This window comes from Hipposideros armiger, unplaced genomic scaffold (assembly GCF_001890085.2).
Source record: "Hipposideros armiger isolate ML-2016 unplaced genomic scaffold, ASM189008v1 scaffold_465, whole genome shotgun sequence".
Taxonomy (NCBI): Eukaryota; Metazoa; Chordata; class Mammalia; order Chiroptera; family Hipposideridae; genus Hipposideros; species Hipposideros armiger.
Genome location: NW_017731815.1, coordinates 3021 through 15568, shown reverse-complemented (window position 1 = coordinate 15568; position 12548 = coordinate 3021). Strand labels below are relative to the sequence as shown.

At 35.2% G+C, this 12548-nt stretch overlaps 1 protein-coding gene across 1 annotated transcript in view; it reads right to left on the bottom strand.

Moving 5' to 3' along the window:
• Positions 1-12548, bottom strand: part of CFAP69 (cilia and flagella associated protein 69) — a 43672-nt gene that overhangs the window by 28124 nt on the left and 3000 nt on the right. The window contains exons 2-5 of the mRNA XM_019666202.1: positions 12461-12502; positions 9316-9480; positions 6391-6509; positions 4686-4804 (exon numbers count right to left, since the gene is read on the bottom strand). Of these exons, the coding sequence (XP_019521747.1) occupies positions 4686-4804; positions 6391-6509; positions 9316-9480; positions 12461-12502 (445 nt within the window). The remainder of the gene's footprint in view (positions 1-4685; positions 4805-6390; positions 6510-9315; positions 9481-12460; positions 12503-12548) is intronic.

The following is a 12548-nucleotide window of genomic DNA, read 5'->3' as shown; positions in this document are numbered from 1 at the left end:
TAGTGCCATGTTGCACACATGCATCATGACTTTTCTGACAACCCAACACATTCCCACCAACATTGTAAAAGGGCTCCCCTTTCTCCACAACCTTGCCAACACTTGTATCTTTTCTTTTTCTGATAATAACCATCCCAATAGGTGTGAGGTGATATTATATTGTAGTTTTGATTTACATTTCCCTGAAGATTAGTGGTTCCATATGAATTTTAGGCTTGTATTTTCTATTTCTGTAAAAAATAGCTTAGGATTTTAATAGGGACTGCATTGAATCTATAGATAACTTTGGGTAGTATGAAAATTTAAACAATATTAATTTTTCCAATCCATGAATACAGGAAGTTTTTCCATTTATTTGTGTCTGTTTTTTTTCCTTCAGCAGTGTTTTATGGTTTTCAGTGTGTAAGTCTTTTACCTTCTTGGTTATGTTTATTCCTAAGTATTTTATTCTTTTCGGTGTCATTGCAAATGTATTTGTTTTCTTTTTTAATTGGGGGGTTGGGGGATGGGAACAGCATTGGGGAATCGGGGAAGGGGAAACAGACAAGTTGCTGTCCTTTTGTTTTTCAGTCTAGTTGTGGAGGACGTTGCTTCACTGGCCCAAGTTGGCACCATCAATGCGCTCTTCCCAGGCAAGGCAGATCAGTCGCCGGCTTCTGGACTGCCGCTCATGGCGGCTGCTGGCCACACATGGTAGCCCATGGCAACCCACTGCAGCAGGAGCTGCAGCCTATGCCATCGCCGGCGACTCACAGAAGCCCAGCTCCAGGTTGAGCTGTTGTTCAGCATCTTAGCTGTAGAGGGCAGTGTCACTGGCCCTCATATATGGGATCCGAACTTGAGCCCTCTGGCTCCCAAGCAAGCTCTCAACCAATGTGCCACTTAGCCGGCCCTGTATTTGTTTTCTTAATATCCTTTTCAGATAGTTCATTATTGATGTGTGGAAATGTAACTGAATTTTGTATGTTGATTTTGTAACCGGCAAAATTACTGAGTTCATTTATTAGTTCTAACAAGTTTTTTTTGTTTGTGGAGTCTTTAGGATTTTCTACATATAAGATCATGTCATACGCAAACAGATAATTTTACTTCTTCCTTCTGATTTGGATGCTTTTTATGCTAGGATTTACGGTATGTTGATTAGAAGTGGTGAAAGTGGGCAGCCTTGCATTGTTACTGATTTTACATGAAAAGCTTTTAGCTTTTCACCACTGAGTGTGATGTTAGCTATGGGCTTTTTCTCTACCTAATTTTGTTGAGAGTTTTTATCATGAAAGAAAGTTGAATTTATTCAAATGCTTTTTCTGCATCTATTGAGATGAGTGTGTGATTTTTATTTCATTCTGTTAATGTGGTATATCACACTGATTGACTTGCATATATTGAACCATGCTTAGATTCCAGGGATAAATCCCACTTGGTCAAGGTGTATGATCCTTTTAATGTGATACTGAATGTAGTTTGCTAATATTTTCTAAAGGATTTTTGCATCCATGTTCTTCAGGAATATTGGTCTGTAGTTTTGTTTTCTTATGGTGTCTTTGTCTGGCTTTTGTATAACAGTGATGCTGTTTCTCATAAAATGAATTTGGAAGTGTTCCCTCTCCTATTTTTTGGAAATTTAAGAAGACTTGGTATTACTTATTTATATATCTGATAAAATTTACCCGTGAAGCTACCTTATCTTGGGCTTTTTTTGTTGGGAGGTTTTGATTGCTGATTTAATCTCCTTGGTCTATTCAGGCTTTCGATTTCATCTTGATTTAGTCTGGTCGGTTGTCTGTTTTTAGAAATTTATTCATTTCTTCTATTGTTGTCCAATTTGTTGGCATATAGTTATTTATAATAGTCCTTTATTACTTTTTTTGTGGCATTTGTTGTGAAGTCTACTCTTTCATTTGTTATTTTATTTGAGTCTTCTCCCTTTTTTTCTTAGCTAAATGTCTGTCAATTTGTTATCTTTTTAAAAAAACCAACTCAGTTTTGTTGATTTTTTTCTATTACTATTTCATTTGTCTGCTCTATAATCTTTATTATTTCCTTTCTTCTCTTAATTTGGGCTTGGTTTGTTCTTTGTTTTCTAGTTCCTTGCAGTGTAAAGTTAGGTTGTTTGAGTCTTTCTTCTTTTTTTATTGTAAGCATTTATCACTGTAAACTTCTCTTTTAGTAATGCTTTTGCTGTATTATATAAGTTTTGGTATATTGGTGTTTTCATTTTAGTTTGTCTTGAGAAATTTTCTAATTTCCTTTTGTTTTTGTCTTTGACCCAATGGTTGTTTCAAGAGTTTGTTCTTTAGTTTCCATTCATTTGTGAGTTTTCCTGATTTCCTTTTAGTATTGGTTTCTAGTTTTATTCCATTGTGGTCAGAAAAGACATTTTGAATAATTTCTGTGCTCTTAAATTGAAGACTTGTTTTGTGACTTAGCATGTGACATATCCTGAGAATATTGTATATGCGCTTGTAAAATAAAAGAAAAAACTTTGTGTCTCCTTTCAACACTCTATACTCAATAGTTCACTTTTGGCCACCAAATGAAAGAAAAAACTTTGTGTTTCCTCTCAACACTCTGTTCTCAATACTTTACTTTTGGCCACCAAATGTGTGGTTTTTTTTCCCACACCAATTCTCTGATTCTCTGCAGACACTAACTGGGTATCCTACAATTTAATTCAATTCTGACATTATACCTGGAATTAGAATCAGATCTCACAGGTTGAGGACTCAGTCCCAAAAGACTGCAGTGTCTCCCTGTCCCCACCAGTCTAGGTTGTCACCTGAGCTTTGGACCAATCAGCTATTAATCAGATGTTCCACCCCTCCTCGAGATGGAAAATTTGTTAGAGAGGCTCACTGAAATAAGGAAAACGGTGTATTTACTAGATTACTGGCTTGTTATAAAAGCATACAACCTGGGAACACTCAGATGGTAGAGATGCAAGATATGGGAGAAGGGGCATGGGTCTCCCATGCCCTCTACCAGACCTTCCATGTGTTCACCAACCTGGAAGCTCTCTTAATTTCATAGCTTAGGATTTTTTATGGAGGCTTCATTATATAGGCATGATTGATTAAATCATTGGTCACTGGTGACTAAATTCAATGTCTTGTCTCTCTCACCTTCCTGGAGATTGAGGGTAGGGGTGAAGTTTTAACTCTCTAATCAATCATATGGTCGGTTCCCCTGGCATCCAGACCCCCATTCTGTGGTTATCTAGGGGCTTTCCAAAAATCACTGTATTAACATAAACTCAGATGTGGTAGAAAGGGATTATGAATAACAAAAGACACTAATATTTATTACTCTGGAGCTATTATAGGAATTGAGAATAAAACACCAAATATAACATAAGGTGTTCCAATTGCTCTTCTTGAGTAGGAAATTACAAGTTTTAGGAACTCTGTACTAGGAATGGACCAAATATACAGAGGGTGCCAAAAAAAACCGTATACACATTTTAAGAAAGGAAAAAACTGTATTAAAATTGCAATACTCAATATATACTGATAACAAAAGATGAATACAAGTCACGTTTGACTTCTGCAATTGTAAGCGATGCTCAAAGTGGTTACCATCAATGTCCAGACACTTCTGATTATGGTGAACTACTGCTTGAGCAGCGTTGACCCAAGTGTCCACTTATATCGCTGTGCATTCCGTTTCAATTTCTTCCCAAAGTACTGCCAGTGTAACAGGTTTTTTACATACAGCATCCTTTAAGGTCCCCCATAGGTAGAAGTCAAGGGGTGTTACGTCAGGAGAATGTGGGGGAAACTCAACTGCACCTCTTTGTCCTATGCATTGTCCTGGCAAATTCTCATCAAGGTAAGCTCTCACGTCTCGGTGGTCTTGCACTCCTCGAATGACAACTGTGCTTCTGCCATTTTCTTTGAGTGTCCTGCCTGTCATATGGTGACACTAGCATTCATTCGAGTAATGCCATCTTTTGAGCGAATGTTATATGACATATTGCTACTGTGATTCAACTTCAAAAAGAAATACATAGATAACATCTCTTAAAATGTGTATACATTTTTTTGGCACCCCTGTATATTTCTTATACATCACAGTATCCACAGCACTTGAAAAGAATATGTATGCTGTTATCGGGTGGAATGTTCTGTGTCCATCTGATCTACAGTCATCAGTGGTTTTTTTAACAAATGTGTTGCAATGTGACTTTCAATAATACCACCCAACTAGAACCAAAGAAATGTATTAAGTGTGAATGATACATGAAACTCAAGTAATTTTCTCCAAGATAAAATTTCATAAATTAATATTAAAGCAGTGTTTTTTGCTCTTATGAATGCTCCAAAGTTTGGTTTTCAGCTCCTTGAAGAGAAGATGAATGAGGAATTCAACAGTGTTCAAGTATAAGAAGAATATTGTATGAGTAATAATAGATGGTAGTGTTTTCCCAGACCAGGCCAAAATGGAATGGTTTCAAATCACAGAAAAAACAATTTAAGTTTAGATACAAGAATGGTTTTATATTTGAGTGATGGACAAGATTACCTTCCAAAAGACATTCATAAATATCATTTCTGGACTATTGAAAAAAAAACGCATTGAGAGTTATCTTCCTGGTGTGATTTTTAGGGGAAGACAATTGGCATACATAGCTATTAGAGGTAATTCCCTTGTACTGTGACTCTATCTAAGTTGGGTATAGTAATACTCACCAAATGCTGTCCAATGTACTAAAAAGAAGTACATTATAGCCTAATCCACTCTGAAACTTCTTGGGGTCTGTTTTCATTACATGAAGAATTATATCCACTCCTTCAGTTCCAAAAATTTCCTAAGAGATTTATTTAAAATTATTTCTTGAAATAAATAAATAATCCTTTCCTTTCCCATTTCATCCTGTCCCATAAAACTTTTTCTACTGGAAAAATACAACACTGGTAGGAAAATAGTACTTTTAATACAATATTTTCCCCCAAATTTGTACTCATTTGTTCTCAGGAATTTAAGACAAACTATTGTAAGGCTAATCATTTTAAGAGAAGGGATCAATCAATAGACCAGCTTAGTGTACCTTTATATGTTTTGTTTTTCCCTTTCTCTCTTGTTTAGAAAAACAAACCATAAGACTTTCCCATGATTTTCTTCCATGGTATAATGAATGTAGCTAATAATCATGCCAGATGAATACTAGATAAAAACAATGAATTTAAGAGGCTAAATTTTTTATCATGGAAGATATTCTAATGCTCCCAAAAGAGAAATAAATATATAAATGGTAGTTAAAACTTTAATAATTTATATGAAGTTATTACCAGTTAATATTTGTCCCTTGCTAATTACCTTTCTCATGCATTGTTGCTCAGTTCTGGTTCCCAGTAAGCAAGACTGTGAGTATTTTTTCAGAAGAGCACAGGCAGAGTAGTAGAATACAAGGAAAAATTGCATCAAAGCTTGGATCTAAGTATGCATTTACTGTTCCTGTTGCCTCTCCCTAAAATCACTCTATTGAAACCTTGAAACCTTCATAATTTGTTAGTTTTACCTTTCCAATTCTGTCTCTTGCTATTTAAGTTATCAATTTCTGAGAGTTTGCTGTGGAGTTAAAAAAGATCAAAGGGAATTAGCTCTTTTTCCAACTTTTAGTTTTAGATATGAACCCAATTCAAACCCAAAACAGCATTTATAATGGTACAGCTCACTTGGGTGATCTGTTTGCCAGTTTCTTAAATACATACACCTACTTTATGACTCATCAATTTCCAGGTATTAATCCAAGAGACACGAAAGCATTATGCCCACAAAAAGACTAGTACTACAGTGTTCACTGATGCTTTATACATAATAGTCCCAAATGTTTATTAATAGTACCTACGTGTTTATTAATAGGGCAATGGAGAAGCAAATTTTAGTATAGTCACACAATGAAATACTATTTACAAATAAAAAGGAATAAACTACTGATACATGTAACAACATGGACATATGTCAGAAATACGATGCTAGATGACAGAAACCAGGTATAAAAGACCAATACTATGATTCCATCAATATAAAGTTAAAGAATAGTCAAAACTAATTTATGGTGATAGAAATCAGAATAGTAGTTTCCTGGAGGCAAGTGGGGAAATGGCTGCTAAGGGGCATGAAAGAATTTTATAGGGCGTTAACAATATTCTATATTTTAAGTGGCGTATTGGTTAAATGAGTGTATATATTCATCAAAACCTATTGAACTAAATACTTAAGATCTATATACTTTACTCTGTGTAATTATACTCTAATTATAAAAAAGAATATTAAATTAAATCTTCACAAGATTACAGAACATCAACTTTTATGGACAAGCACTAAGAAAAAGTTCATAGCGTTAGGTGATTGAGAGCTCTAAACCAAACTTTGATGCACAGGCATACATACCTTCCTAGGAATACTGTGTTCACAAAGACCAGATGAAATAAGTAATATATCAGATTGAATTTCCAAAACAATGGCCTCTTCCTTGTCATTAGACTTGCTTATTGTATTTTTAAAGATTCCTGGTATGAAAACATTTTAAAATGTCAAGTTATTAGACACTCTATTTTTATTCTGATCAATTACTATTTTGAAATCCCTTCTTAGAAAATTTCAGCTAGAGAAACAATTTTAAAAGGGTCTATTTTCATTGCATAGTTGCAGAGAACCTGCAGACAGAAGATGATAAATGGATTCTTTGAGCTCAATAAATCAGTAGCTCCATCTATACAGAAGTTCTAGTACAGAATTAATGGAGAGTTATTAAGAGGCCTTAACAACCTGATACTTTGCTCAGTAAACAAAACCGTTTAAAACCATTTCATGAGGCATAAATGAGTGCCTTTAGAAATATATGACCAAAATGCCTGATCACAGCTTGCCTCATCTCTTCTCCTCATGGCTAATTGGGTCAATTTTAATCAAAGGTGGAAGACCTCCGTAGTATGTTTTCTGTCCTTGTTACTTCTTTCTGCATCCTCTCCTTATGTCTATCTGAAGGTGTTTTCAACAATTTTAGGTAGCAGTATTACCATGTCCTTTAAAATCTGTCCTTACTTCTAATCAAAATTTTAAGACATGAAAACAGCCACTTACACTGAAGGAATGACATTCACAATAAAATTCCAAAAAGGAATTTTCCTTTAGGCTTTAAATGAGGAACAAAAGTCATTTTTCCCCTGTTAAAGGGGTCATTGGTATTAGTAGAAGGTGTGGAGCTATGTTTCAAAATAGAAAGAACATGGAAATCACAGGCTATCTCCACAGTTGGCCCTGAAGGGATGATTCTTGGTCCTGTGAGGATGAATTACAGGTCGGGGATCAGACCCAGGGAGCCCAGCTGAGCATGTCGGAGGCCCGGTGCAGGGACAGGCCATGGACGGAGAGGCCTCTGTGCCTTTATCAGAATCGTCTTCTAGGAAACCCAGCTGGCTGTCCACAGGTCTGCTTCTCCTTTCTAGATTATCTCATTCTCCTTTCTACCTGGGTGCAGGCATGTCACTTTCCCATGTTACGTTAATATTGAATTATTTGCTTCATATTTCAGTATCCTTTAATTAATTCCCTCCCTTTACCCTCTTCTTGTTCTATTCTAAATCATCTGATATATTTCTTCCAGATTCCTCTTCCTAAAACAGCATTATACACATAACTTCCCTGATCAAAACCACTAGTGGTTCCCCATGCCTAAAGAGGATGGAGTTAAAACTCTATTATCTGCCATTCAAAACTCTTTCTGAGTTGGCCCCTGACTAGACAGACAATTAACCTTATCTCATATTATCTATCTTCATAAAACTCTGACTCCACTTAAGCTAGTTCTGAACACATCATTATGCGTATTTTAGCGCCATGTCTCTGCTCATGCTGTCCCTTTGTTTGAAAGGTCATCTCTTTTTTTTCCTCCTCTTGAAACTAGCGTTATACTCCAACTCAATAAACATTCCTGTTAAGATTGCCTAGCTTTGAAAACTTCCCAAATCTTTTCCTTTCTATGGTATTTATTCTATGACTCATTAGGTGTCTTACTGATGGAACATGGTAACATATGCTGTCTTTCTGTGATATATGTCTTTTCTTTCAATATCATTAAGGGAAAGGTCCCCAGTGTCCGCTCTGTGCATGTTTGTAATCCTAGTGCCTACACAAAAGGTGTATAAACATGTACATTTACAATACAGTTATATTTGTTGAGCACATTACTACTGCAGAGCCCTCTGTTAGACTCAACAAGAACTCACTTGATAGAGATAAGCTTCTTTCAAGTTAAAGGGAGAAGGTCCTAAGAAAAGAACCCTTGCTATTTGTTTTCCCATTTCCCTGCCCCACTTCCCACCCAGGTAAGATTAAGACTTCTTCTTGGACATATGGAAACTGGATTTCCATCCAGTTAGGCTAGGGGGCTTACGACTGAGTTCTGTACAATGAAATGTGCACATAAGTAAGAAAATCTACTTTCAGGTTTGGTCATCCTAAGCAAACTCATCAAGGAAGAGAATGTTTTTGCCTAGCCCCCTTTTTGATACCCTTATTTTGCTTACTAGTATTATTATTATTAGAGAGCACCACTCCACTCTACTAATGATAGAAGAGTAGGCACTTTAACTTAATAGGTAGAAGAGTTTTTGAGTAGGCATTTGTAATTAATTGCCATCCAGCAAATTATATCTTACTCATGAGGCAAGCACTGAATATTAATATGACTAAAATAGCTCTACTTTTCAAAGCCAGAAAAGGTTAGGGCTGGAGGACTATTTATTTTTTATCTAACAAAGGGTAAAAAGTTTTTGTGTAGGATTTCTGAATTTACACTGAGCTCACATGTGATGTATTTTGGAGATAAGGCGACTTAACATAGCGGATTCTAAATTAAAAATCAAGGATATCCTGATATTTCATATTAGAAAAGAAGCTCCACTGTACATTTCTGTATGTACCAGTGTATTGGTGTTCCAGTATGTCAGATGCACTGGAAAACGTAATGTTATCCTCTTTTAAAATGACTCCAAAAGGCTTGGCCAAAAAGTGGTGATCTTATTATTAGAAGGATGAAACATAAACACTAGCCCATTAAAAAAAAAAAGAGAGAGATAAAAATAGACCTACCTACATGAAACAGTACCTGAATCGAGAAAACAAATGTTTAAGGGATGAGTGATCATGTTTCAGTAAAGAAACTGATTTATAGCAACAATATGAAGCAAAAATCAAGAAAATATTCAGGAGTGTCTCAGCTATAAAAACAAAATAATTTTGTAGAAAAACATTTCAAGCAAAACCTCTAACTTATAGTCTACTTTCATCAGTACCAAATATGCTATGTTTTACCTATCAGTTGCTGAATTGTTCCCGTCTCACAAAGATCCGTGTTTACAGTCTCATCCTCAAGGGAGACCATGGCTCTCAGGAGCCTTAACGTGTAACGCATATGGGCAAGCTTGTTGCCACGGCCGCCTGTGCCATGAAAACTGTTACCATGAATCATGAAGGAATCTGTGAAGACATAGTAATAATTTACTTTCATCAAGAAGTTTAAAACATTTCAAATAATAAAACTCAATATATATCAGACATCTTATATCTATCTATAAGTGTAAACAGATGTTAAAATTTTGTTATATCTGATTTAGTTTTTTTCTTAAAGAAATATTATTTCTTCTCCTTCCTCCTTTTATTCCCAGAATAGAAATATGTGTTTTAAAATATTCTTCAAATGCATTATATTGTATGTCTCTTTTGTAACTTGCTTCTGTCACTCAACATTATGTTTTCCAAATTATTCATATTGTCAAAAGTAGATCTAGAATATTCCTTTTAATTGCTTTTGGCATTCATTTTATAAATAAATCCCAGTTTTTCCATTCACTAGTACAAACTGCTACAACGAACATTCTGTTTTAAGTCTTATTCCCACTGAAAAGGGTTTTGCCGTGTGACACCAGAATCATATAGGATATACCTACATTGAATTTTACTGAAGTTGCCGAATTGTTTCCCAAAGTGGTTACATGGATATAATGTATAAGACTAATAGATTCTTCCCAATCTGTTAAATGTGAAATTGTAGTTCACTGTTATCTTATTTTGCATTTCTGATTACCAATGCGGTTGAACATTGATTAAAGTTTTTTGAAAAATTGAGATTTTTCTCTGTCTTTTGGCAGTCTCTCTTCTTTGTCTACTTCTCTACTGAGTTTTTTCCTTTTTGATATGTAGGAGTTCTTTATGAACCTGGATTCTAATTCTTTATCAGTCACAGGGGTAGTAAATGTATTCTTTCAATTTGTAGATTGATCTTTTATTCAGATCTTGTCATAGAGACATTTCTAAGTCTTAAAGTAGTTAAATGCATCAATCTTCTCCTGTACAGTTTAAGCTCTTCCAATTTTTAATAATCTTTTCCTACCCTGTTGTCATAAAGATATTTTCTCATGTTTTTTTCTAATATTTTTTACAGTTTAACTTTTCATATTTAGGGCTTTAATTCATTTTGTAATTGATTTTTTTTAACAAGGTGAAAGGATCTAATTTTAATTTTTCACATGGAGAGCCAACTGCTCCAATACCATCATTCCCTCATTGACTGGCAATATTATCTCTGATAAGGCCAACCTCCCATATATTCCATTTTACTGGTCTATTCCTGGCCTAGTACCACATGGTTTTTATTACTATAGCTTCATGGTAGTAGGTCTTGAAAAATAACAAGGCAACTCCTCCTTTTTTCTTTAGAATACACATTCTTTAAAAGGTTGTTTTAGGGGCTGGCCGAGTGGCTCAGTTGGTTAAGAGTGTGAGCTCTGAGCAACAGGGTCGCTGGTTCGATTCCCACATGGGCCAGCGAGCTGCACCTGAGCTGAGCTGCCGCTGAGCTGCCAACGAGAGCACGTACTCCTAACAACAAGGTTGCCGGTTTGACTCCCGCACATGGTGGGCTATGCCCACCTGTGGCTAAGATTGAAAACGGTTGTGAGCTGCCTGATGGCGACTGGGCTTGGAGCTGAGCTAGCTGAGCCCTCCACAACTAAGATTGAAAGACAACAACTTGGCTGTTTCCCTCCCCCAATTCCCCAACACTGTTGCCTTTTCCCAATAAAAAATCTTAACCTCCTCACCCCCCCCCCAAAACCGGTTGTTTTAGAAGTAGCTTTATGTTTAAAGCTAAAAAAAAAAAAATTCAAAATACTGTTCTGAGTATTATGTATTGGTTAAAAATGGGGGTCCTGGGGCTAGACTGCCTGGATTAAATCCTGGCTCTGCCACTTACTGTGTGGCCAGGAACAAGTTTTTAAACTTCTCTTATTGATTTCTACCCATCTGATAAACAGAGATAACAATAGGACCTATAACTCCTAGATTTGTTGTGCGGACTAAATGAGTTAATACTTGTAAAGTGGTTACAGCCTACCACATAGTAGGTACTCAATAACTGTTAGCTATCAGTCTTCCTCTTGTTAGGCAGCTTTTTGTCTTTTGCTTACATTCTTCTGTAAACTTAAATAGCATTATAATGATATGGTCTTCTGTAACCATGAATGATATAAAGGATAGAAGAATTGTTTTATTTAATGTGCAGTAATTTAACAAGACTAAATTTAGTAACTCAGTGTATTAGAAACTAAAGAATAAAAAAAAAACAATAAGCTATAATTTTTTTTCCTCCCTCATGGACAGATGAGTGATATTCCTGATCTAATGAAAATGCACAATATAAAATTATTTCTAGAGCAAAATACTACCAGAAAAGAATGCAGTACCTTCTTTATAATTTTTTTTTAAAACAGAATGTATTTATTTCTTTTCTAAGAATTATGAGATTGAAATAAAATATTCAACAAATTGGGACTCTGCTAATTAGATAGACTACACATTGGCATCATTGTTTCTGACTTGAGATCTGGATTTTAAGCGCCATGAAGGTAGATTTTATTTATTTGAACATAAATGTATCTTTAGCTGCTAAAACAGTATCTGGTACCTAGGGGGCATTCAATAAATATTTGTTGAATGAATAATTAAAATATTGCCAGGACTTAGTACAATTGTTGGGTAGGCCTAATAATACAACACTTTAAAGCAGATTACATGTATAATATTTTTTTACTGAGAGGTGTGCATCAGCTATAGTTATGACATTTACTAATGTGTCATTTTAAATGAAATCTCAGATTTTTTTCTTAAAATGTGTAAATACATTAAAATCACAGGAAGACAGATTTATATTTTTATTTCTCTTTGCTTTAATTTTTATCTTTTTCTATGCATATATTGAGAATTCAGTTAAAATACGTAGTTGGAATTTTTTATTAAATTTATTGGGATGACACAGGTTAATACAACTATATAGATTTCAGGTGTACAACTCTACAATACATCATCCATATATTGCATTGTGTGCTCACTACTCAAAGTCAAATCTCCATCCCCATATATTAGATTAGAATTTTGACAGGACTCTTGAAAGGTCACTCACCTTCGCTCTCACACCATTTTAGAAACGCCAGGATTCGAGCATTTCCCTGGCACAACATATACTCTTCTATTAATAAAGGAGCCACTGA